The 23,317-nt window shown below is 36.3% G+C and overlaps 1 protein-coding gene across 1 annotated transcript in view; it reads right to left on the bottom strand.

Annotated features, from left to right (window-relative positions):
- COL25A1 (collagen type XXV alpha 1 chain) overlaps positions 1-23,317 on the bottom strand; it is a 513,961-nt gene that overhangs the window by 8,736 nt on the left and 481,908 nt on the right. Inside the window, exons 28-35 of the mRNA XM_058294312.2 lie at positions 22,448-22,510; positions 21,775-21,825; positions 19,633-19,659; positions 12,312-12,347; positions 10,684-10,737; positions 6,117-6,170; positions 4,586-4,612; positions 3,229-3,282 (exon numbers count right to left, since the gene is read on the bottom strand). Coding sequence (XP_058150295.1) covers positions 3,229-3,282; positions 4,586-4,612; positions 6,117-6,170; positions 10,684-10,737; positions 12,312-12,347; positions 19,633-19,659; positions 21,775-21,825; positions 22,448-22,510 — 366 coding nt within the window. The remainder of the gene's footprint in view (positions 1-3,228; positions 3,283-4,585; positions 4,613-6,116; positions 6,171-10,683; positions 10,738-12,311; positions 12,348-19,632; positions 19,660-21,774; positions 21,826-22,447; positions 22,511-23,317) is intronic.

Below are 23,317 nucleotides of genomic sequence, written 5' to 3'. Positions count from 1 at the left end.
ATTGCACTGAAGCCAGCCAGTGGCCAGGGAAGTTCAGAGGAATAATGGATAGTTCACCCAATTTTCAGTACCTGTCAACTTGCTCTTTTTCTATTCCTGTAGCAGAGGAAAACTACTTGGAGCCAGAGGGAAAAGAAAGAATATTAACAGCTTCTATTTTTTCAAGATGTGTTAAATCTTATATTTTTTGTAGCTCTCATTAAAAAATTCAATGTATTAAAATGTGCTTCTGTTTCTTTTAACATTCCTGTTTAGGAAACTAAAGGTTTTTAAGGCATAGAATTTCCTTTATTAGGTCAGGTGAACAGATTTAAAAAGTGCCAATACTTCTTAGTGATGCCAATTGGAGAAAGTGACATTTATAAACCCAGGGATCCTCTTTAATTCACTTTCTTGTTGATCTCATGCCAGGTGTTTTCAATGGTAAATGAGTTTCCAGCTTACAATATAACAAAGGCGAAAAAAAAAAGAAGTCTATTCAAAATGGGAAAAGCAGTTTGGACTTAGTTGTGCTAACACTAAAAATGAAGTAGGCAGGATAATTATATGGTAGGAATGTAGCCATGGAAATTAGTATTTAGGAATCAAGGTAAAGGTCGTGGGATGTCTGCATGGATCATAGGGATGGAGGAATTAAGGAAAGGAGGCTAAAGGAGGAGAAGGAAGGAATGCACCTCAGCTGCTTCACATTAACATAAACATCTCTGCATATTTATAGACAGGCAGTTGGTGTGGTACAGAATACAAAATTCTATACAATCCATATTTAGTGTATTCATTCTGCAATCAGGATGGCAGTTACAATAAGACTAAAATAAAAACCTTCTGAAGTAAAACAACATGAATATTCAAAGGTGAAAAGACAGACAGGACAGAAAATGTGACACAAATTAATACATTAATTTTGACAATGCATGAAAGCACCTCATTTATCTCCTGTGTTCCAAAAAGATTGCATCAGAAGGGTCAGAATAAAAAACATTTGGGTTTCTTTAATACTGGGAAAAGAAAGAAAAATTCTGAGTGGTTCAGTTGACCACTATCAAAGACAGCCTGGAAGGCAGGGGAGGAGAGTGCAGGTATGACCGGGCCAAAGTGCGAGAAGCATTCTGGAGTAGATTGCTCACTCGTGCCCGAAGAATCAACATCCTGCCTTAGCAGATAACTTTTCAGTGCCATGACATAAAGTTTTCTTAAGCTTGTTGAGGCCAGCTTTTTCCTCCTAGGAGGCAGGGGACTCTTCTTCACCAAGGCATGACTGAGACCAGGTATGTTGGGTATTATTAATTTAAAATTCAGTTCATTGATTGGTGAATCAACTCAGCTTAACCTCTCAACAGAAAAGTGTTGTCATATGAATGTTGAGTGTGATAGGTTATGGGAATTATTTTTCAGTAATATTTTAGTTAACCTCAAGTTTTATGGAAAACATACACTTCTGCACAAAGAATAAAGTATCAATGTGATTGTTAATCAATACCCATTTGTAGTTTGTAAAATAGGTAGTAATTCCCCATGTAACAGAAAATCATCTGTTGTGAGAATGAACACGAGGGCCCTTGCTAATTTTTATTTCCATATCAAAGAATGGTATGCAGAAAGCGTTCAAATTTAGAATCTAATTTTCCTAAATAGATGCTGAGATATGGAAATATTTTTGTGTGAGTGGTTTACGTTATTCTGAGAATTAACTTTGTAGCTTTATGTTTTCCTAAGTTGTACTACTAGTAGTTTCTTGCTTACTTAAAAGCATCAAAATGAGCATCCTTATAATGGTTACATATTTTTGAGTGAATATAATTTTAGACTTAAACCAATTAGGTACATAAAAATACAAATATAGGCAGTCATCAAAGCACGTACACCTGGGCTAAAAGCTTCCATGCAAAATTTATCTCAAAGCACATATATTTTATAGCTTAGAATTTATAATTCAGATTAAAAGAATCTTTAATGCATCAGTTACCTTGTCTGTGAAATGGACATACTAATAATACCAGCCTTAGTGAGATGTTATGCATATTAAAAAACATATGTAAGGTCCTAGGAAAGCACGTAATACTTGAACGGAAAATGTGATGAAAATGGTGATGTGCAGGTGCTTTCAAATGATCTCTCTTACCAGTGGGAGGTTAAGTAAAGTTTAAGAATACAAAGCAAGCTTAATATTCTACTTTGTTGGACAACTCTGATTTGGCCTTGCTTTTCAACAGCTAGGAACTTCACTGTTTGAGAAAATTTATATGATTTTAAAAACTGTGTTGTTAAGTACAGCAGACACAAATTCGTCTGAGAAAGAGAACTGGCTTACTTCTCCACTGTCCAAGTGCAATTTCGGCCATCAACTTACAGATTTTCACTATTCTGCTGAGGAGCTAAGTTTTTGTTTTGCCAAGGAAAAAAATTCTTCTTATATCTTTTATCAGGTCAAAGACTCAAACAAAGACAGGGAGAGAGAAGAAGAGAAGGGAGTAGAGGGAGAAAGAGAGAGACAGAAACTGAGAAAGAAGAGATTGAGAAAGAAAAGAACAAGGAAGAAGAAAGGGCAAAATTATTTTAAAAATCCATAATCCAAATTTTCATTGTAGACATAAAACCATTTTGTCTGATACTGGGTCCTATATATCCTGGTGCTGATACCTGAGATAAAATCCAAAATTTGTACTTTTAAAAAGCTACAGCTGTCAGCTCCGAGCCTGAAAGTAGCAGGTCCTCGTTTCTGCATAATGGACACACTATGGTTTATTAGTCATACTGCTTGCCCCATTTCCAACCAAAAAAAAATGAAGAGACTGAGCATATCTTCCATCTCTCTACTGGGAATGCTAAGAAGACACGAGGCTGGCTTTACAGGGCTAGGTGAACTTGGACAATATCATTGCAGATTTGTGTTATTTAACTTTCCTTTAATACAATTAATGCCTTTTTTTTTCCATCTGCAAGAATTGCTGGGCATTAAATTATTGCCACGTTGGTGTCAGCTGGTCAAAAGACTATATTGGAAATCTAAGAGATTATAAATTTTCTTCTAGGCTGGCAATGCTCTCATTTCCACTAGTGTAAGCCTTCTCATTCCTCTTTGAAGACCTGATTCTTTAGATCAGATAACAGTGTATTTTTGGGGCACAGAGAAAGATGAGGTGTACGATGGAATCCCACAGCTTGAACAGCAAAGCAGGTAGCAGGAGAAAGAGCAAAACAAGGCACATGCCAGGATGGAGAAGTCACCTTTTCTCCTTTTTCTCCTAGATCACCTTTCTCGCCTCGTGGACCAGGGAAGCCCTATAGGATAAAAAGAAAAGCAGAAATATCTATTGGCCTGTGGCAAAATTAAATTGAAAAAAAAAATTAGGACTTCATGTTTCTGAACTGAAATACAAAGAAAAACTACATGTCAAACGCAAAACTCAACTAGGTAAAGTAGTACTTAGAAATAAAAGTTTTCTAATGTCTCAGCTATCTATGTATAATAGGTTTACTGTTTTATCTCTTAAGAAATGTAGAATGGAGGGAAACGGACTTTGGCCCAGTGGTTAGGGCGTCCGTCTACCACATGGGAGGTCCGCGGTTCAAGCCCCGGGCCTCCTTGACCCGTGTGGAGCTGGCCCATGCACAGTGCTGATGCGCGCAAGGACTGGCCTGCCACGCAGGGGTGTCCCCCGCGTAGGGGAACCCCACGCGCAAGGAGTGCACCCGTAAGGAGAGCCGCCCAGCGCGAAAGAAAGTGCAGCCTGCCCAGGAATGGCGCCGCCCACACTTCCCGTGCCGCTGACGACAACAGAAGCGGACAAAGAAACAAGATGCAGCAAAAAGACACAGAAAAACAGACAACCGGGGGAGGGGGAGGGGAATTAAATAAATAAAAATAAATCTTAAAAAAAAAAAAAAAAAAAGAAATGTAGAATGGAAAGAATATTAGGAAACCAGTTTGAACCCACTCAAGTTCACTAATTTGTGTGACCTTTGCAAATCACTTACCTCCCTGCATTTTATTTCCTTGAGCGTGTTGTAAGCATAAATGAAATGATGTATGTAAAGTGCCAGATGATGCCTGCACATAATAGTGCTCAGTAAACAGTGGCAATTATTACTTTTGCTACTGTTATGGTTCACCCAGTACATGATAAGCAGCGAAGGCTTCTAGAGGAATTTCCTTTTGATAGTCTCTATTTTTATAAAATAATGTTAGCATAGATATATAGGGTCTTTACATTAAAAGGAAAAATTATTATGTAACAGCTTTCAGAATAAACATAATACATCATTCCCTAAGGGTAGCATGTGAGGGCTATTTTGATTTTATGCATAATTTTATGTAAATGGTTCAACTGCTGAAGTTAAGAACGTCCCTAATTTGGGAAAGTATTCTGAAGTGCCATATCCCCTGTCAGTTATTAATTTTATACCAGCTTATTATGATTCTCTTATGCAAATACCAGTGGTATGGCTTATATTGCTGACTACATGCACAGCAATATAACAGCTGGATGCATGGAAAAAAACAAGAAGTATTCTTGAGGTTATTGATGATGGAGACCATCAGCATCTATTATAATAGAAGGTGTGTATCGTATGTATTACTTACATCAAGACCAGGCTCTCCATCTTTCCCCTGCCAAAGAACCATAGTAGCTACATTAGTGTTCCTAAGTTTCATGAATAAGTTATTGCTTTTTTTAAGGTTGCCTGGGCATGCAACTCTAATACTAGAGCTACTTCTACAGAAATGTGAAAGTCTCTATTGATTAGTAACACAAATTTCTTTCATTAAATCGAGTGAAGTGACTGTTAGTGTTGCAGTTAAGTCTCCTAGAATTTTGACTATATATAGGGTTAAATAAGCTGATATTTTGCGGAAATTTGATGATACTTGGTATCCAAGTTATCAGACCAGGACTAAATCAAAAGCAGAAATACTGTTTAGTAGAAATAAAAACACACACTAGCACTAATAAAGTATGTGAATCAATGCTCTGTGCCACTTCAATTCAGTAACTTAGTCATTAGCTCATAAACGAGTAAGGAATGTGGAAAGTGCTTATTGCTAGTGTAGTTTTAATTTGCCTAGGCGTGCATCTTTTGTCTCAATATAAAGGGTGAGAAGGTAGTGACTTAAAACTGTTTCTAAGTCAGCTCTGTAAATGAAGACCCTAGATATAAAAGGAGACATGAGGCTGTTTGCAAGGAGGGTAACTTCACCCACAGACGATTTTCACTGCGACGACCCTTTTGTGTCACACAGCTGATCTGTCCAAAATCACTGAGAGGCTGCTTTGCTTCCATCAATTAGATTTTGAAATCTATTTCAAAACCAGCATCTTTTTAGCACTGAAGTAATTATGGTTTAAGTTTATTATTTCAGTTTTTTAAAAGTATGTGGAAGGTATGTAGAGGTTAAAAATCTTAACATATGTTTCTACTGTAGTCCTATCCTAGTCTGCTCAATCAAATATAATCATCACAAAGAGAATATTTGTGGAGCAAACCTGAGGCCTTAATTTGAATGCCATGTGTTTGAGAATTTTCAGAAGATAGAATGCTATTAATGTTCTAGGTTTTGAAGATCATTTGCCATCATAGTAATTTAGAAAAGATCAGAAATAGAAAATTCATGTCAACATCAACCTGATTTGAGCATGCGCTTTCATTAAGAGTAGTTTTAGAATATAACCCCTGAGAAAAGAAAAAAATATTTGAATAAAGTTGTTTTAAATAAAGCTTCCACACACATTTTTGAGTACAGTGGCCTTCCAGGAAGTGCCAGCTATGGGCGTCCAGGCAAAGGGCACAGGGAGGGCGTTATCTGACAGTCTGAATCCTGCTTTCAGGCAAGCACTGTCTATCCCATAGGCAATCTGTTACTCTCCCCGGCTCAGGAAGTGCGTGCGTGTGCCTGTACATGTTGAGGCCATGGGGGCGCGTGGGGGAGGGAGAGGGGCTGAATCACTGTGAAATCTCTCTGCAGGACACCGTCATGGTGGTGTTCTGGGTAATCAGTGGGTTGTTCCTTGCTCCTCTATGTGATTAGTGTGCCCACAAGGAAGGGCTAACGGCCTCAGGGACAGGTCATCTCCGCATGCTGCAGGTGGTGGTGATGCACGGGGCAGTGAACTCACGGGCAGACCATAGGCCCCTCTGGGTCCCGGCTCTCCTGTAACTCCTTTTTCACCCTAAAAAGACAGGTGGAAAGATCAAATCACACACACACGCCTCTATGTCCAAACGGTATGTCAGTGATATTTGTCAGTGATATAGTGATATAGTAAAAGTAATTCACAATAGCATATTTTACTAATGTCAACTACAGAGAAGGACATAAGGGACCCTGCTGTCCAGCTGAGTGAAAGAATTTGCATGTCTAGAATCACGCACCTGGGTATCTTTGGCATTAGTGTGAAGCATTTATTTGTTAATTATTTCAAGTTACCACTTTTTTAAAAGAAGTAAGAAAAATGCCTCCCCTGGCTGCCCCATCAAATGTCTCTTCTTCAGTGAGCCCTTCCTTGACGGCCCCCTCCCTTTACAGAGCTGGATTTTACTTCATGGCACTTACCTCACTGGGAGACAGACACGGGTGAACCTGTTGATTCTCTGTTGCCCTCACTGGGATATGCACCTTGTGGGGCCACAGTCTCTAGCTTTGCTCTCTATGGCATTTGAAGTACTTAGAAGAGTGGCTGGTGCGTCAGTAACTATTTGTTAAACAAATGAATCAATCCAAATCAATATAGTCATGTATGTGTTTTGTTTATTTTCCAAAAAAATAGAGTTTAAAACTTATTCCTTCCACTAAATGCCTGGTAAGGTGGTATATATTACTTTAATTACTCTCTCTCTGACTGCCTATTTAAAAAATGGCTTGCCCCTGCTTAAATGATAATCATGAATGCTTATAAAGGTAGGAGTTATTAGAAGTGCATCTATGAATATGAAATAATCATGGTCCTAGTACAAGAAAGAGATGTTCTGTATTTCAAATAGTGTTTTCTTTTGCTGCTGTCTCCGAAATTCAAGTGTATGTCAGTTATTTTAAAGTGACCATTAAAGTGCCTTAAATTACTAAAGTAATTAATAGTGTTACTTCAGGACTGTGATATTTTTATGGATCGTCAAATAGAAAATGTTACCATCTTTTGTCACACCTAGAAAAACTTGAATAGTAAATCTTTGTCAAACTCTGCTGATAACGGTCCATGTGGAACCAAATGCTATGCTTGTGTTTCTCTGTATTCCAGATTCCCAGGTGAACAAATTTCAGTTTAATATTGAAATTCTTCTATAATCTAAACTTCAGGGGTTGGTAGAACTAATTGGCACCATCATCCAGAGGTGCACAGAATACAGCTCTTTAAGATACATGAGACTATTAAAAATAAATATGGTAAAAGCTTGTTGAAATTTTATTCATTGTTACTTTATGTTTGTTACTAAAGAGCAGCAATTACATTTAGGGAAGTGTCTGGGCTTTGAAATGAAACAGGTGTAAATTTGAATTCCAGTTTTGTCATTTACTGACTGTATGGCCTCAGACAATTTTCTTAACCTTTCCATGCCTTACTTTTTTTTTTTTTTGGCTATCAAGTGAGACTAATAATAATACATGTTTTGCAAGAATTGTTCTGAAAATTAGACTTGACTATAATATAGGAAATTGTTTGTTGGCACATAATATGTTCCATAAATAGTAGCTATTATTAGTGTTGTACAATTAGAGATCTTATTTTTAATGAAAAGGGTTTGGCAACATACAGTACAGTCATTTGAAATCATTTTCTTTCAGTTTGATCTGGTAGTGTTTATTTACTATTTTAAAAACTGTGTGTGTATGTGTAGTGGGAAGTGGGGATTGAAAGGGAAGGTTCACCTCAGCTCAAGTAGGTCTAATTTGACAAAACTGCACAGGTTATTTTGATATACCTACTCCCTTCCTTCCTCCTCCTCCATGGAACTATTTTGTTTTAATAACAAGTATACCATGGCTTATTTGAATAAAACTACCTCTGGAACATTTCTTCTGTGGAACTTTTCTTACAAAACTGCCCTCCTCAGGTAATTACTTCAAGCTAATAATGACAGTTGGACTGTTACTCACTAGTTACACCTTCAGAAATGTGTATATGACTGAACTCTGGCCAAAGAAGTGTCAGGAAAGTCTGCTGGGAAGCAATGGGGAATCATATTTTCCTCACTGTTTCTTCACTATTAAGTAAGAGAAACAGGAGACTGCCATCTCTACACTTTCTGTCTTTGACTCAATGGATATGAAGCTTGGAACTGCTGCAACCAGCTGGCCTGTGGTCCAAAAACAAAGCCAGCTCATGGAAAAGGGCACAAAGGCAAAGCCCAGACTCCCTCCTAGAATATTGTCTTATATAAAACAATAAATGTATTTATTTTTTAAGCTATTGTGAGTTGGGGCTCTGTCACTCAGATCTAAAAGCATCCTAATAGTTCCAGCTTGAATATTTTGAGGAATGAAATATTAACACAGATTGAAAGTGCTGCTTCTTTTTCTGGATTAAGTAATTTCTAAAGGAACTTCTGAACCTCTCAAATTTAACATACTTTACTGAGTTCCTTCTGAAGCAGTTCCAATCCCCAAGAAGAAAGGGAGCATCAGGTACTTGAGGAATTGAATACTAATGTTGTCAATCATATATTTGAAACTTTATAAATAACATTGCTGTCAAACGTCTGGGTTCTTTTAGGCTGGTCTAATTACACTCAGACTCTTTAATTTCATGTCTACACTGAAGAATTATTCTAGAATGCCTCCTTTTCCTGATTCCTACCTCTTTAAAGTTTGAAACTTTTGTCAAGAGAGTCCAGATGGTACCTTAGTCAATTAAATTTGAGAATCGCACTCCAGTTTAGCACTTTGAGTGAGGGGCTCTTGGAGAAAATGGATATTTGATCCAGTTAAAATAGTTAACATGCTGAGTAAATACAAGTGTAACACTTTACACTGCACACCATTTGACTTAAACTATGCCTTCCAAAATTCTTAGCGATTTCATTTGCTCTGCTGGTTAATTCTGCTCAGCAGTGAGACCTGATACTCTTGTGACACTGTGGAGCCATCGGAAGTAGCAGCTGATTTACCAAACAGTAAACCCTCTTGAGCCCCAGGGCATTCTGCCAAAAGATTGCTTAAGATTTGTTGCTCCATTTTTAGCACATGCACTGGATTTCTTGATTTAATGCTTGAAAGCACATCTACGTCAGCAGCGTTGGGGCTCTTAGCATTTAAATATTATTTTTAATTAAGATTATCTTCAGAAGACATTGGTTTGTTCTTAGAAGCAAGACAATTGCACATTTGGAGAGAATATATACTTCTTTAGGTTAAATCTTACTTTAGGACTCAGCTCTGACGCATTCTTGGAATAAAGCCAGCTTTTCTCATTGTATATACACAGTCTGTACTACTTGTATTCACTTTGGCCTCATTCTCTGGTTATTTCTTGCTTGAAAATTTTTTTTCCCTCTGCAATTAGATTGTAAACTTTTCTAAAGGTCAGGGAAAATAGCTGTTTCCTTTGCAGAATTGAGTATGTATAAAGTATTTAAAAGAGATTGTGGAATGATGAATCAAGTATAATGCTATCATTCCATGCACTAGAACAAATGAGCAAAACAGTTTTTATGTAAGTATGAGGAGAATGTTTCCACTTCATACTGGATGTAATACTGTGTTTTGCACATAGTAGCACCTGATAAATATTTACTGAATGAATGAATTGACTTCATAGAACACAGTTTTTGAAGGCATGCCCAAAAAAATTGCAAAATTCTTAAATAGCCCTCTATTTTAAAGCAAATATCCCAGATGGATGAAGATCTACCTGGTTTTAAAAGACCACAAACTTGCAGTGAGTATTTTGAAGTTCTCACTATCAGGATACTTTCTTTATATCACAAGCTTGATACTAGGAAGACTGATGACACAATTTCACTCACACACACACACATACACACACACACTTCTGAGTTTTCCAAGGTGAGGAAAAGAAAAAGTAGGAAAAAAATAGAGAATGAGGGAGAGAAGTTCCAGACAGATGATCTGCTGCTGATACATTTTTGGGCTAGTTATATATCTTCCATTCTGAATGTTTTTTTCTTCCAAAGGATATGAAAACATGGACTAGCATAGAGAGAGGAGTGAAAGGTTTTTGTTTTATAATGCACTGAAATTATTTCCTTATGGTTAAAGAAAGGCTATTCTTTTGCTAAAAAGGAGGGAGGCATATGTAACTGCACAGAGGAATATACTTAGGTTTTGTAATTTCCTTTTAAAAAAAGTTATAACTTACTTTGAATGAATACAGTAGCTTTACCAACCAGTATACGTAGTCCTGGAAATTTTAGCCCCATTGACTTCCACTTTCTGGATTTAGGCCAAATGAAAACATCATCCTTATGGTTAAAGAAGAATAGTCTGAGCTATTTGTTTTAGCTACAAAAATGTATGCATTTTTTAAAATTAAGACAGCTATATTCTATTTTATACTTTGTGGTTCTTACCTCTCAGTGTTAGGACTCTGAAGGTAACTCAAGATGGTATCTATTTACATTTAATATTAGATAGCTCTTAATTTCTTTTCTGAAAAGTGAACAGTTCAGCTCAACTAAAATGGAAAATATACTTTAATACAAAGCTTAAACACCTCTGGAACAACTTACTCTTTCTCCTTTGGGACCTGCAGGGCCATGGGGTCCCATAGGGCCATCTGTACCCTAAAAATAAAATAAAATAAAATCATGTGAGATACCACAGGGCTGCAAGAAAAGTAGTTTAATTTATCCTGGACTTTTCCTGGGTGAACAATACCATTGAATGTTAGTAAGACAACTCATCTCCTTCCCAAGCACTTTATTTATTTCAAGAAATTCATGCAAAAAGGATGAACTAGATAATGGTATATTTCAATGAAGGGCACACACAAAAAGGCATGTATCATATTTAATTATATAGTTCCTCCCACTAAATGGAACTGCTTGACTTTGCCCCCATGACCTTAAGAAGGATAAAGTACTTGCTCTTCCCTGACGTTACCTCTTCCTCATAGCCACCTTGCCTTCCCCACTGTCCACATCTTGCCAAAGATACTCTGAAGCCTTGTTCTTAGCTGTTTATAAGAGGCTGGAACAGTTATATGTGTTGAAAATATTACTGAATAAATGAGTAATTGAATTAATCATTCAAACCAAACTTTCTGTGGCTCTGCTGGGGCAGCAGGGGCTTGGAGGGAAGGAATTATTCTTGAAAGTTCTGCTGAAGTCACTAGGCTTACAACACCCAAACCAGGCAGCCAAGATGATTTCATGGCATAATTGCCTTCTGGCCTCCTATTTCATAATTAAGATTTCTGTGTCAGCGGAGGTGATACTTGAATGAATATAGGAACACTGAGGTCCACTAAAAATAACAGCTGCCTAAAATAGGCTTTTATAGGTGAAAATTGGAGTTTCTTTCAGATTCTTAAAAATGTAACAAGGATTTCAAGTATATTTGCTCATTGCCAGGAAGACTATGCTCAGATTTGCAAAGAATTTCTAACATTTTCAAATGCAGGAACTATTCCAGCATAATTTTCCCATAGTATTTATTTCTATTTCTGTTCTATTATCCTGTTTTATTCTGCTAGGAGTTTGTGATATCAAAGACTTCAGAGTTTTAAACTCCTTCTAATGTTGATGAATTCTCAACATCTTAATTGATGTTTTTCTTATTGCTTGTTCTTAAAGCTCATTTTAAAAGATTTCTTTTGAAATAAAATTTCAGAGATGGAGCTGTGGCTGAAATTTAAGAGATGAAACTGTTAAACAAAGAAAAGAGACAAAATGACAGCAGACAGACAAAGTCTTATTTCTGTGAACAAAGATTTGAGTTTCAAGGAAGAAGGTTCAGTCCTATGATGGATATTAACATAAAAGGAAATGCAAGTTAAAAACAAAGGACAGATTCACACATTTAAATCCCTTCAAAGGCCCTCTCTCATGGAATTATAGGCAATGTCCATCTATTAGGGAAAGACTTGTCTGGGATATTTAGAATGGCAATTTATCTAGATCTGAACCTGGACTTCAGAAAGATGTTCTGGCAGTTTAGACTGTACTTCAGACAGAGCTGCAACCTAGTCTCTATCCACATTCCTCTTTCTGACACCAGCTTCATTTGCCTTCCCCTTTCACTCCAGCCCTATGTACCCCTCATCACTGGACAGGAGGGCATTGGGCAAAGGGGCCTGTCCTGACGCATAAGTTCAGAGCTGCAAAGCTTGTCAGAGCAAGACAAGGGACTGACTCACCCGGGATCCTGGCTTTCCGTCTAAGCCAGATGCTCCCTGTGTGTTTGGTTGGTGCAGGGTTGGTGGGTGTAACACAAATGACAAGAACAAAGATTAGTATGAGGTACCAATGAACAAATGTAACAGTTCAAACAACATAATATGCAGTCACAGAGCTCTGGGTGAATATCACATTGCTACAAATTGTTAGTCAAAAAACAACAACAACAACACATGACAATAAACACCTCACAGATAATGGCATTTTAATGACATTTTATTTAGACAAATTCTTATTTAGAAAGCAAGGTAATGAGGTTTATAAAGTGGACTACAGAGTAATTGCCAATAACAGCCATGTACTGCTACCTAATGTCCTTATGAACTTTAGTTGTTAAAGACTGTACTATTCACAATATATTTCTTTACATTCTGAAGAAAAAATAATGGCCATCCTCCTAAGAAAAAGCTCATTATAATAATCGAGTGTAGCATTTTAGAGGACAAGAAAAGAGCTCCAGTTTTACATGTTAAAATTGTGTTTATGAATAACAATTGCAGAGTTTTCACATGCCAGGATAATTCTCGGATTTTTACATGAAGGATACAGTTTTCTGGGCTGTTGTTACTGTTCACCACTAGAGGGACTTCTACCAACAGGAAAAGGAAAAAAAAAAAAATCCTGAGACCAAACAAACAAAAACTGTCCCAAACTAAATCATTCCTCAATTCATTTCAAATAAACTTTGCATCAGACCCTGAATGGGAAATGTTTTAAAAATCTAATTCTGTTCTCAGGCAATATATGCATTTCTTTTTCTTGAACTCTGGAATGTGCACCAACAGTGTAGGATTTTAAAAAAAGACATTTCCAATGCTTATTTCGAGGGCAAGCACGATTCTTTAATATGGCTTTTGTATCTCAAGCTCAAATATTTAGAGTCCTTTTAAAATATTGATTAGAACAAGGAGTATTTAAGAAAGATGAAGCACTGGCCCTATAAATTCTCTTGGCAAGGTTGCATAACTCCTCATTTTATGCTTCAAATGCAGTTAATACAAAATGGAAGGAAAAATCTATTCCAGTTGCAAACTTTATCAATGATGCTGTATATATATATTTTGTGTACTTTTAGTTTTCATTTTAAATTTCCTTCTGTATAATCCTATTATAACTTCAAAATACACCCTGAATTAGCAATGATTAAATTTAAAAAATAAATGCATGTGTTCATTTAATGCTGGCATAGGTAGAGCATTTGGCTAATTATCACTAGCCCCAAATTTAAAATTAGGCAAACTAGAAAGAAATCAGATTTAAGGTTAAAATAAAGTAGAAAACGAAAACTTTCTTTTGCCTTTGTGTACTCTCTTTGGAGTTAACATTATTTTAATATTTGAAAAAATGGGTGAATGGTAAAATTTTATACTCATTGCTAATATTATATCTATCTGGAGTGCCTAATGAATAACTTGTATATTTTATAGAGGTTTTATGCTTGTGGTCTATTAATGTAATTAGTATAATTTAACCTTTAATCTGAGGCTTATATCATTCACAAATTTATTACTCATTCAGTAAATGAATAAATATTCAACATCTACAATATGCCTAGTTTGCCTAAAGCACTGAATATCAAGTAGAATACCTTTGCATCTTAAAGCATAGTACCCATAGGGACAAAAGGAATGAGTGGTCACCAATTTTTTTTACATATTCATACCTTAAATATGTATAAATTATAGTTTATTACTGATTTTATGTCATATTTTAGTAATATAGTCTATAACTTCTTTGTTGCCTTTTATCTGTATTCATTGAGTAGATAATAACCTAAAAGCTTGAAACTAAAAACATCATAAAAAGGAAAAGTGAACCCTCATCTCCAGACTTTAAATCATAATACCTACCTATAGTGGTAAAAACAGCATGGTACTGGCCTAAAGACAGACACAATAGACCAATGGAACCCAATGTATGGTTCAGAAACAGACCCTCACAGGTATGGTCAAGTGAGCTTTGATAGCCTGTCAAAGTCACACAGTTCGGACAGAACAATCCATTCAACAAAAGGTGCTGAAAGAATTGGACATCCACAGCTGAAAGAAGGAAAGAGGACCTCTATCTCACATCTGATCCAAAAATTAACTCAAAATGGATCAAAATACTAAAAATAAGAGCAAGAACCATAAAACTTCTAGAAGAAATGATTGCAAAATATCTTCAAGGCCTGGTGGTAGGTGGTGGATTCTTAAAGGAGATAAGAGAAGGACTGAGTGGACTGCTGATGTTTAACATATGTAGAAGTTTCACTGTAAAATTGTGGAAATGTATAGAGTGGATGGTAACACACAGTGAGTAACAGCTAGTTTATATAAATGGGGATGTGACTGAAAATGTAGTCTAGTTATGTAAATGCCAATTGACAGAATGCTTGAGAATAATCTAGGAACTGGATGGCATGGGGAACCAAGAGGTAGGTGAGAATTGTGGTTGATGGTATGGATGCAAGAGTATCCTTTGTTAGCTAGAACAAATGTATATCACTATTGCAGGGTGTTGGGAATGTGGAGAAGCATGGGAAAAATACAGCTAGAGTGCCATATGGACTGTGGTTAGTAGTAATGATTTAATATTCTTGCATAATATAATATTCTTTCATCTATGCAAATGATGTACTGTGCTGATACTGAGGCAGTATGGAAAATCTGAGCCAAATGTACACTATGGACATGGTAATGATCAGATGATATTGTTTTATCTGTAGGGGTGTTGTTTGGGAATTCTGCACACGTGTAAGATTGTTTTATAAGTTTACAACTTCTGTCATAAAAAAACATATTTAAAAAAAAATAATAGGGTGGGTTGGGGGAAAAACTCACCAAATGTAAGATAAGAACTATGATTAGTAGTAAGATTTTGACAGTGTTCTTTCATAGTTTGTAACACATGTCTCATGGCAATGCAAGGTGTTGGTGGAAGGTTGATATATGGGACCCCCTGTATGGTGTTATGCATGCTTGCTTTGTTAAGTTCAAAACTTTTACTATATACTTAATTGTTTATGTATGTTCATATATAAACAATATGAAGATAATAATCAGATTGGTTAGGGGAAAAATACTGTGTTTAGTAGTAATATTTTGACAATGCTCTTTAATCATTGGTTAAAAAGGTTTAAAAACAATGCAAGTTATTGGTGGTAGGGTGAGATGTTATATATGTTTGTTTGATGCTATATATGTTTGTTTTGTAAGTTCACAACTATTATATACTTGTTTATGTATGTTTATGTATGAGTGATATATTCCAATAATTTTTTTAAAAACCTTGTATTAATCACTTTAGAAAACTTTTTTAGTTGTTATGTAAAGAAGGCTGGCATAAAGGCATGAGGAGGAAATCCCTTTTCCATTAAAAATAAAAATCTCTCAGTAACTGCAAAACACTTCTTTCATACTAGCCAATATTGCCACAAGGACCTCATAACAGGTCACTTCCAAAACATACAACACAAAACATTGAGAACATGATATGACTGATTAATGTAAGGGGCTATGGCTTTTACCTAACGCCATTAATAAAGGCCAACTGCATACCTGCCACCAAGAGAGGGCTACAGTTTTAGTTACTGAGAAGAAAAAACAATTGAGAGAGGACTTTAAAGTATATTAACTATGAAAGTGTTTGGGAGAAATTCTGAAATAATGAGCACAATATTTTTTAGAGGGGAGAGAGGAATGGGAGAAAAGCTATTAGCCCTAAAAGAGGAAGGCTGGCATGTATGTAATTGAAGAATGGCAAAACATTTATAGCAGTATTTGTTAGGGGATCTTCCTTCTGACAAAAAAGCAGGCATCAGAATAAATACAACTGGACTAAGCTCCACTCCAACATAACATGTTTTCCAATTACAAAAGTCTCAACAAATAGCCACTGAGTAAACCAGAGTTGTTACTTAGGGTAGAAAGAAAAGTCTGAGATTTGCACTGAAATGGAAAGTTTTCTTTACTTACTGGAAGACCAAGGGGTCCTCTGTCACCCTTTTGACCTGCTTCACCCTTCAATCCTTTAACACCATTTAACCCTGGTTCACCCTAAACGCAAAAGCAAATGCCAATTTTGTTTGCTATTATGGGTGTTTAAATTGGGAGAAAAGAGAGCCAGTCTCCGAAATGATTGCAGATTCCAGTTTTAGTTAACAGCAGAGTCAGGCTAGATTCATCTCAAATAAGTTCAAAATTTTAATTCAACTTTATTTTAATTAAAAACATTTAGATAAATTGGCAGTTCAGTAATATTCTGGGAAGCAAAACACCTAAGAAAATGTCTTCTTTACAATCAAGATATATATGATTGAGTTCCTCAATTTTTGAGTTATGTTTAAAGAAAATTAGTGTCATTATATTGTTCCAACCAAGCAAATCAAAGACAATCAGAGTGCAGTATGCTAAGGGAGATTTAGTAGGAAAAAAACCACTCTACTGGAATGGAAAACTGGAATATGCAGGGCAGTGTTATATACAGATATTTTAAGCCTTTAAGCATTTTGCCCAGGGGAATGAGTTAAAAATGCAGCAGCTGATGTTTGAAGTAATGCCATCTAGTAAGTCTTCATTCACTGATATTGCCAAGTCGGGACCCTACATGGATTAATCAATAGAGCAGACAACAAATTGTGATTCCCAGAAGAGAATATGAAGATGAAAGAATTTAAATGTCGTTTTACTAACTGTCTGCTTGCCCAATGTTAGAATAAAGGAGGTACAACTTTAAATCAAGGTGACATTGCAAAAACCAGGGTAAGTCATAATTTCTCTTGACTCTGCTTTTTAAAAATCTAGGAATACAGTATACCTATTTTCTATCCAGAGGAGCCTGTTACAACTAGCAAGAGTTCTGACTGGCACGCTTTTCATCTTTAAAGTACAGGGATTAATTTCTCTAGCAAATCTTGAAGGACTTGTGAAAGGAGGATAATTGCAGACTCACATATCCTTTAGAGTGTTGCTGGAGAGCAAGATAGGGGACTTCTGCTCACATAGCAGAAGGGATTAACCTGGATCATATTTTCCCAACTCACAAGATGATGAACATCAGTGAGTGTTCAATAAAGTCCAGGGCCCCACCCAGACTATAGGAGCATAAGAATGGATATTTTTAATTAGCTTCCCAGGTGAGTCTTCACATCAGGAAATTTTTGAAAACACTGAGCTACATTCATCTGGGGAGTCACAAAATAATGAACATGGCATAATTTAAGGGATTTTCTGGATTTTGAAGAGAGGATGCTTGCAGTACTACCACTTTAGGAAATCCAAATATGTTATGGTAGGTGAAGGATGCTATGTGACACAAGGAATTGCCAGAGTCAGTCAATGCCAGACTAGGACCAAGGCTCAATTGCCAACATTGGACTTGAGATTCATGGCTTTACATGTGCATGGACACAGGAAGTGGTCTTGAGATGATGAACAGTCAGGTCAGCCTTTGTAGGCTATGAAATCCTTCGGTGAGGAACCATGTATTGATAGAAGTGGGTATTAACTGAGAATACAAATTTACAAACAATCAAATCCAGTGACAAAAAGACAAATTTCAAGTCTGGACCTGAATTCTAGTCCCAGTACTGCTATTAACTAGCAGTGTAATTTAGGGCAAATAACCTAACCTTCCTGGGTCTACTGTTTACTATATGTAAAATCATAGGGCTAGTGTAGATAATCTGTGAGGTCTTTTCAACCTTATAACTCTCCGAAATCTATGGACTTTAGTAACAAATTGAGTTAGGCATGTACGAAATAAATCAAAGCACCTTTGAGATCAAAAAGACCTTGGACCTTCTCCTAATCTAATGGTGAATGGGTATCAGAATCATTTATGGAATTTTAAACAGCAATCTTGGTAGTTTTAGCCTTAGTCATTATGATTTGTCTAGTCTGGGGTGGGGCCTTAAAATCCAAGGAGAAGCCAAGATTGGGAAGCTTTGACCTAGCCCAAAGCTAGGGAGGGGGTGGGGGTGGGGCCTTTGGAAGGCCCAAAATGTTTAGACCTACCCAGGTCACTAAGCTGATTGATGACTCTCTTGTGATCCCCAGAAAAGTACTCTTGCCCCAAACTATAATCAATGGCATTTGAGATACTGTTACTGACATTACCTCGTTCTAACAAGCACAAACTCCTCCCATCCCCAGTTAAGTCACCTGCCTGACCCAGAGGAGGAAACTGAGTCACATCAATTCCTGCTGCCACCCCGAAAGGAGGGTGCCACAGGAAAGGATAGGCTGCCTCTCGGTTTTCTGATGCCTAGAGCTAACATTGCATTGATGTGCCCCTCCTCCCTTTTAATGCCCCAACTCACTACAGGGGAACTCTCAAGGATCTTTGAACCTTCTCTTAATCAGCCTTGAGGACTAGCTGTGGAATTTTTTTCTCAAAATACAAGATAGAAAATAATAAAACTATCATTTATTAGAAGTTCTTCAACATCAGCAGCATTACTTTTCCAAGTGTTTTATAATCATACTACATTAAATCGTCACAACAATACTATCAGGTAAATTATGTGGTTGAGTAAGTCAAGGATAACAGAGGGTAACTAATGTGCCCAAGATGACACAGACTGTCAGTGGCAAAGCTGATTAGAACCTTATCACATACTCTCCCTGGAAGTAGGAGCTTGTCCTTTAGGGCTCATTTCCTCCAGGGTGCCCTCCTGATCTACACAACAGGTTGAACAGTTTGAAATTATCATGCAAATTGTACTAGTCCTGACATGGACAGGCTATTCTCCATTGTTTTTCCATTAACCCAAAGAATAGAGAATACAATACATGTGTGTGATGCAACCTTCCCCCCACCACTGCACACCCAGTACACTATGGACCATTCTAGATCAGTGACCTCTAGAGGAATACAAAATTAAAGTGCTGGATAGTTAAAGCCTTCAAGGGCACTACTATATATGGCAAGCAAAAGCATAAATTAATAACATCCAAATATAAACTATAGATACTATAATAAAAAAGATCATCTGGACTGGTCTGAGATCCTCCTCAGGTTCACTTCTAAATGGCTGATTTGAGTACATCATGATAGTAATTTAAGAAACTTACATAATGCCAAGGAAAAACGAGGAATAAGTCATCTCCAGGCAATAGCACTTTAATTTGTTTTAAGTCATTTTGTGTCATGAGAGTTAAACATCTGGATGCTTAAAGGCTTAAAGTGTATCAACATTACTTGACAAATAAATAAGACAGGACAGACATGCTTCCGTCATGCTTCTCCATGATTAACAAGGAAACAGAAATCAAATGATCAAGGGATTTGTTAGATTACCTTTGGTCCGGGAAGTCCATGTGGTCCCTGAAAGTAGAAAACACAGTTTTTAATTAAGAATTGATTCACTGTTTCCCAGCAGAAGTGAATATTATTGCAAAGTAACAAAAGTAGGAGATGTAAAACAAGAGTCTTCTTGTTTGAGCTATAGCTAGAGGCAGGAGAACAGACTTTATGACCTACCGAAAGTTCCTTCCAGTGCTTGGATTCTTCTGTAATAGGAAATTCATTAATAGCAATTCTGTCTACTATTCATACCTCATTAAATCATCATAACAACACTATGAGGTAAATTACCTGTGGGAGGGACAGGGAATCTTCTAGGGTTATAAGGAAGAAAAAAAAAAAGTATTTCAAACCCATATTACTCCTATTTCTCAAATCCCCATTTTAAAAAAATTTCAGTGGAATAACTTGAGATGCCTAGTGTGTTTAAACTGACTAGAGGTAGGACTTAAAAGGTAATTTGCCAGAGAGAAGTGAAAGAGTTTAAGAGCCTGGGAAAGAGGAGACTTTTCCATTATTAACTCCTTCAGATCCAAAGTGTTGAGGAATCTAAAGGAGGAAGGAAATGGAAGATGACAGCTGAGATTGGGGCCCAGAGCATCACTTATTTAATATGAAGGAAAGGATCCTAAAACAGAAGGTCTAAACTTTATTATTCAGAATGCATAAAAGATGAATTTTTTCAAGGGTCTTCTAACAATTGTTTACTAATGGAAAAAAGTCGTAATGTATACATGAGTTCAGCATAAAAACAAAACAAAACATGTATATTGTGGAAAAATCTAATTACAGAAACTAATTAGTCACACAAAATTAATTGAAATTTACTATGGATTGCTTTAAACTTCTCAAATGATTAACTAATTAACTATTTGAAGAGAGGAGTATTTTAATATCCATCAGGAAAAAAGTTCTTTATCAAGCAGTGCATAAATATTTGTTATGATGTCTACATTAGAATAATATTTCCCCTTTAGATAAGTTGTGGATAAACATTTTCAGGAAATGGCAGTTATATTATCAAGAATCCTTATCTCATTTTAATAAGGGTTAAAAATTCTTTGACACTAATTAATTTTATAATATGAACAGGATGGAGCATTATCTAACTTACTAGCCTTCCAACTTAAGTGAAGGGAGTATAAAAAAGCCAAAAGTCTGTCATTTGGTTAATTTTCAATGAACCGTTTAACTTAAAGAAAATAAGGTCAATTATAACTGTTTCATGCTATGGAATAGAAATGGTAGTTAATAAGAAGTAGATGATTAGATTTGGAGCTATAGTCTGGCTTAAATCATTCCAGTGATGTTCTTTCTTAGGGCATAACAGGAGTAAAGAGTGACCACAATTTATTTAATGTGTATGACTGAAGACATTTGGTTTGTGAGCAACCTTAGAGATTAATGTAACCTTATAGACTGCCTGACTTGCCCCTGCCCCACCCAGTCATAAGTGTTTCAAGCATTCTGCATTCTGGACATTTTAGCCTTTATACAACCGTCATTCCTTAACCATTGGGGAATTACTCTTGTTTAATGGCTGTCTTTCTCACTAGACATAAGTTTCATGAAGGCAGGGTCACTTGTCTGCACTGGTCACTAGGATACCTGCAGGAAACACTGGGGCTGCACAATGAATCAACAAAAGTACTATAAGTAAGGGATAAGGGAAAGACTGGCAAGATAGATCTGTGGAAGTCAGCTCCAATTTTTATAACATTATTTTATAAATGTTTTCACTGAACATTTCATTAAAGGACCTCAAACCTCAAAGTTGGATAGAAACATTGTTTAATAGCTACGATTATTAATCTTATTTTACCACTAATAAACTAAAGGAGTGATTGGTTAAAATGGCTTGCCAGTGTTCATACACTAAAGGCAGGAGAAATTCTTGCCAGATCTGTCTTTCCTCAACAATCTTATCTATAACAAACTACTCTCCTTTGCAGCATATGTGATTGAAGGAGCGATGGACACACTGTAAAGTCAGTGTGCCTCAAAGCACCTCATATTTCCTAACATTCAACAAACAGGACAAAACACAAGCTGGCTGTTTGGAGGGATGTGTTCATGTTTTCTCTAGCAACATGCTCATAAATAAGCAATTACATTTAGAAGGGAAGGGAAACTTACCATGGGGCCTGGTGGGCCATGGGGCCCTGGTGGGCCTGGTGGGCCTATGATCTGTATGTCCAGAAAATAAACATGGATTTGGTTACTTCGTTTAGATAAGGCAATTCAGCTGGAATCCCACACTGAGGTTCTGCTAAGGCCATTAATAGTTTTAGAGGAAGAAGGATTCTGGAAGAAGTGATGCGTTTGATTCTCTAGGTTTAGAAATTCCTTCATAAGAAGAAAAAATCTTAAAAAAAGAAAACAGTTCTGCAAAGCCAAAATAAATCAAAAGTACATTAAAAGGAAAGGAAGCAACTGATTACCAAGAAATTCTATAATGCCACAACCACTATTAAACTTTCAAATATTTCACTAAGCAGAAACAGGGCTCTGGAGAAAAAAAAAGAACGTATGTTCTATATTCACAGAGCTCTACCCACAAGTGCTGTGGGAAAACCATTGATTTTCTCCTCAGGATTAGACAGTCTTCTGAAAAACTGCTTCTAACTCAGGCCGCTGAGACACTTTGTCTCTTATTGTACAAGGCCGACAGATACTTCTGCAGTTTGACAAACAGAGAGGTTCATGGTCTTTCTACTGGTGATAAGCCATCTGGCACAGGTTGAGCTAGGTAAATAACAGACTTGTTTCAGGGTTTTTCAGGAACCATGGGAGTCCACTATGGACTTACAGAAGGACCCTGGGGGCCTGGCAATCCGGTGTCTCCTTTTTCTCCTTTCATTCCGTTGGCTCCCTATAAATAACCGGTAAGCAGAGTTACACTGGTGAAAGTTATTTGTGCAGGGCAAGCAACACTGAAAAATTCCCCCAAACCCACCATTCTCTTGTAATTTTTATATTATAAATATTTATATAAATATATTGCAAATATAGAAGAAGGATTTATTCCTTTGCTTTTTAGCCTAAAACAGTAAGCTCACTAAAATCCCTAGGACTGTGGGTAAAATAATATACAAAATAAATAAAAACTAGGTTAGGCCTATTGGTTAAACGCAAGCAGTGTTAAATATATCAGGTTATAATGTTGTATTTCTCATGGTGGTACTCATTTTAAATAGCAAAGATAAGTCTTGTAGTTTTTATTTGACATTTATTTATACACTCCCTTGTTTTAAAAAGATCTAGGGTAGTAAGGTTTTCTACATTTTTTTCCTACAATGTCCCTACAAATTCTCATTAAAGATTAGGGGAAAAACCCCCCATAAAAACACCATCCTACTAAATCATACTTATAAACAGAACACCTTCCAAAGCAGCTCATTTTTAAATTGCTGTGCATTCTTTTGTTTTTGTTTTGATTATGGTTTATTTCAGATTGATCGGTTATAGCCATCTCATTCATACCAAATTAAAGTGGCCAAATGTACTTATTTTACTATCATTTAGTAAAAATAATTTAGGAAAACTTGAAGGTCTATTTTATAATTCATTTGGCTAGATGCTTTAAAATTCATTTTAGTGTCCTAGATGGAACATGATTATGTCTGAAATATTTCAAAATAAAAATATTATACATACAATATTATACAATATTATATAT

This window comes from Dasypus novemcinctus, chromosome 1 (genome assembly GCF_030445035.2).
Source record: "Dasypus novemcinctus isolate mDasNov1 chromosome 1, mDasNov1.1.hap2, whole genome shotgun sequence".
NCBI classification, from domain to species: Eukaryota; Metazoa; Chordata; class Mammalia; order Cingulata; family Dasypodidae; genus Dasypus; species Dasypus novemcinctus.
The sequence above is the reverse complement of the archived record's forward strand: the minus strand, read 5'-3'. Positions and strand labels throughout refer to the sequence as shown.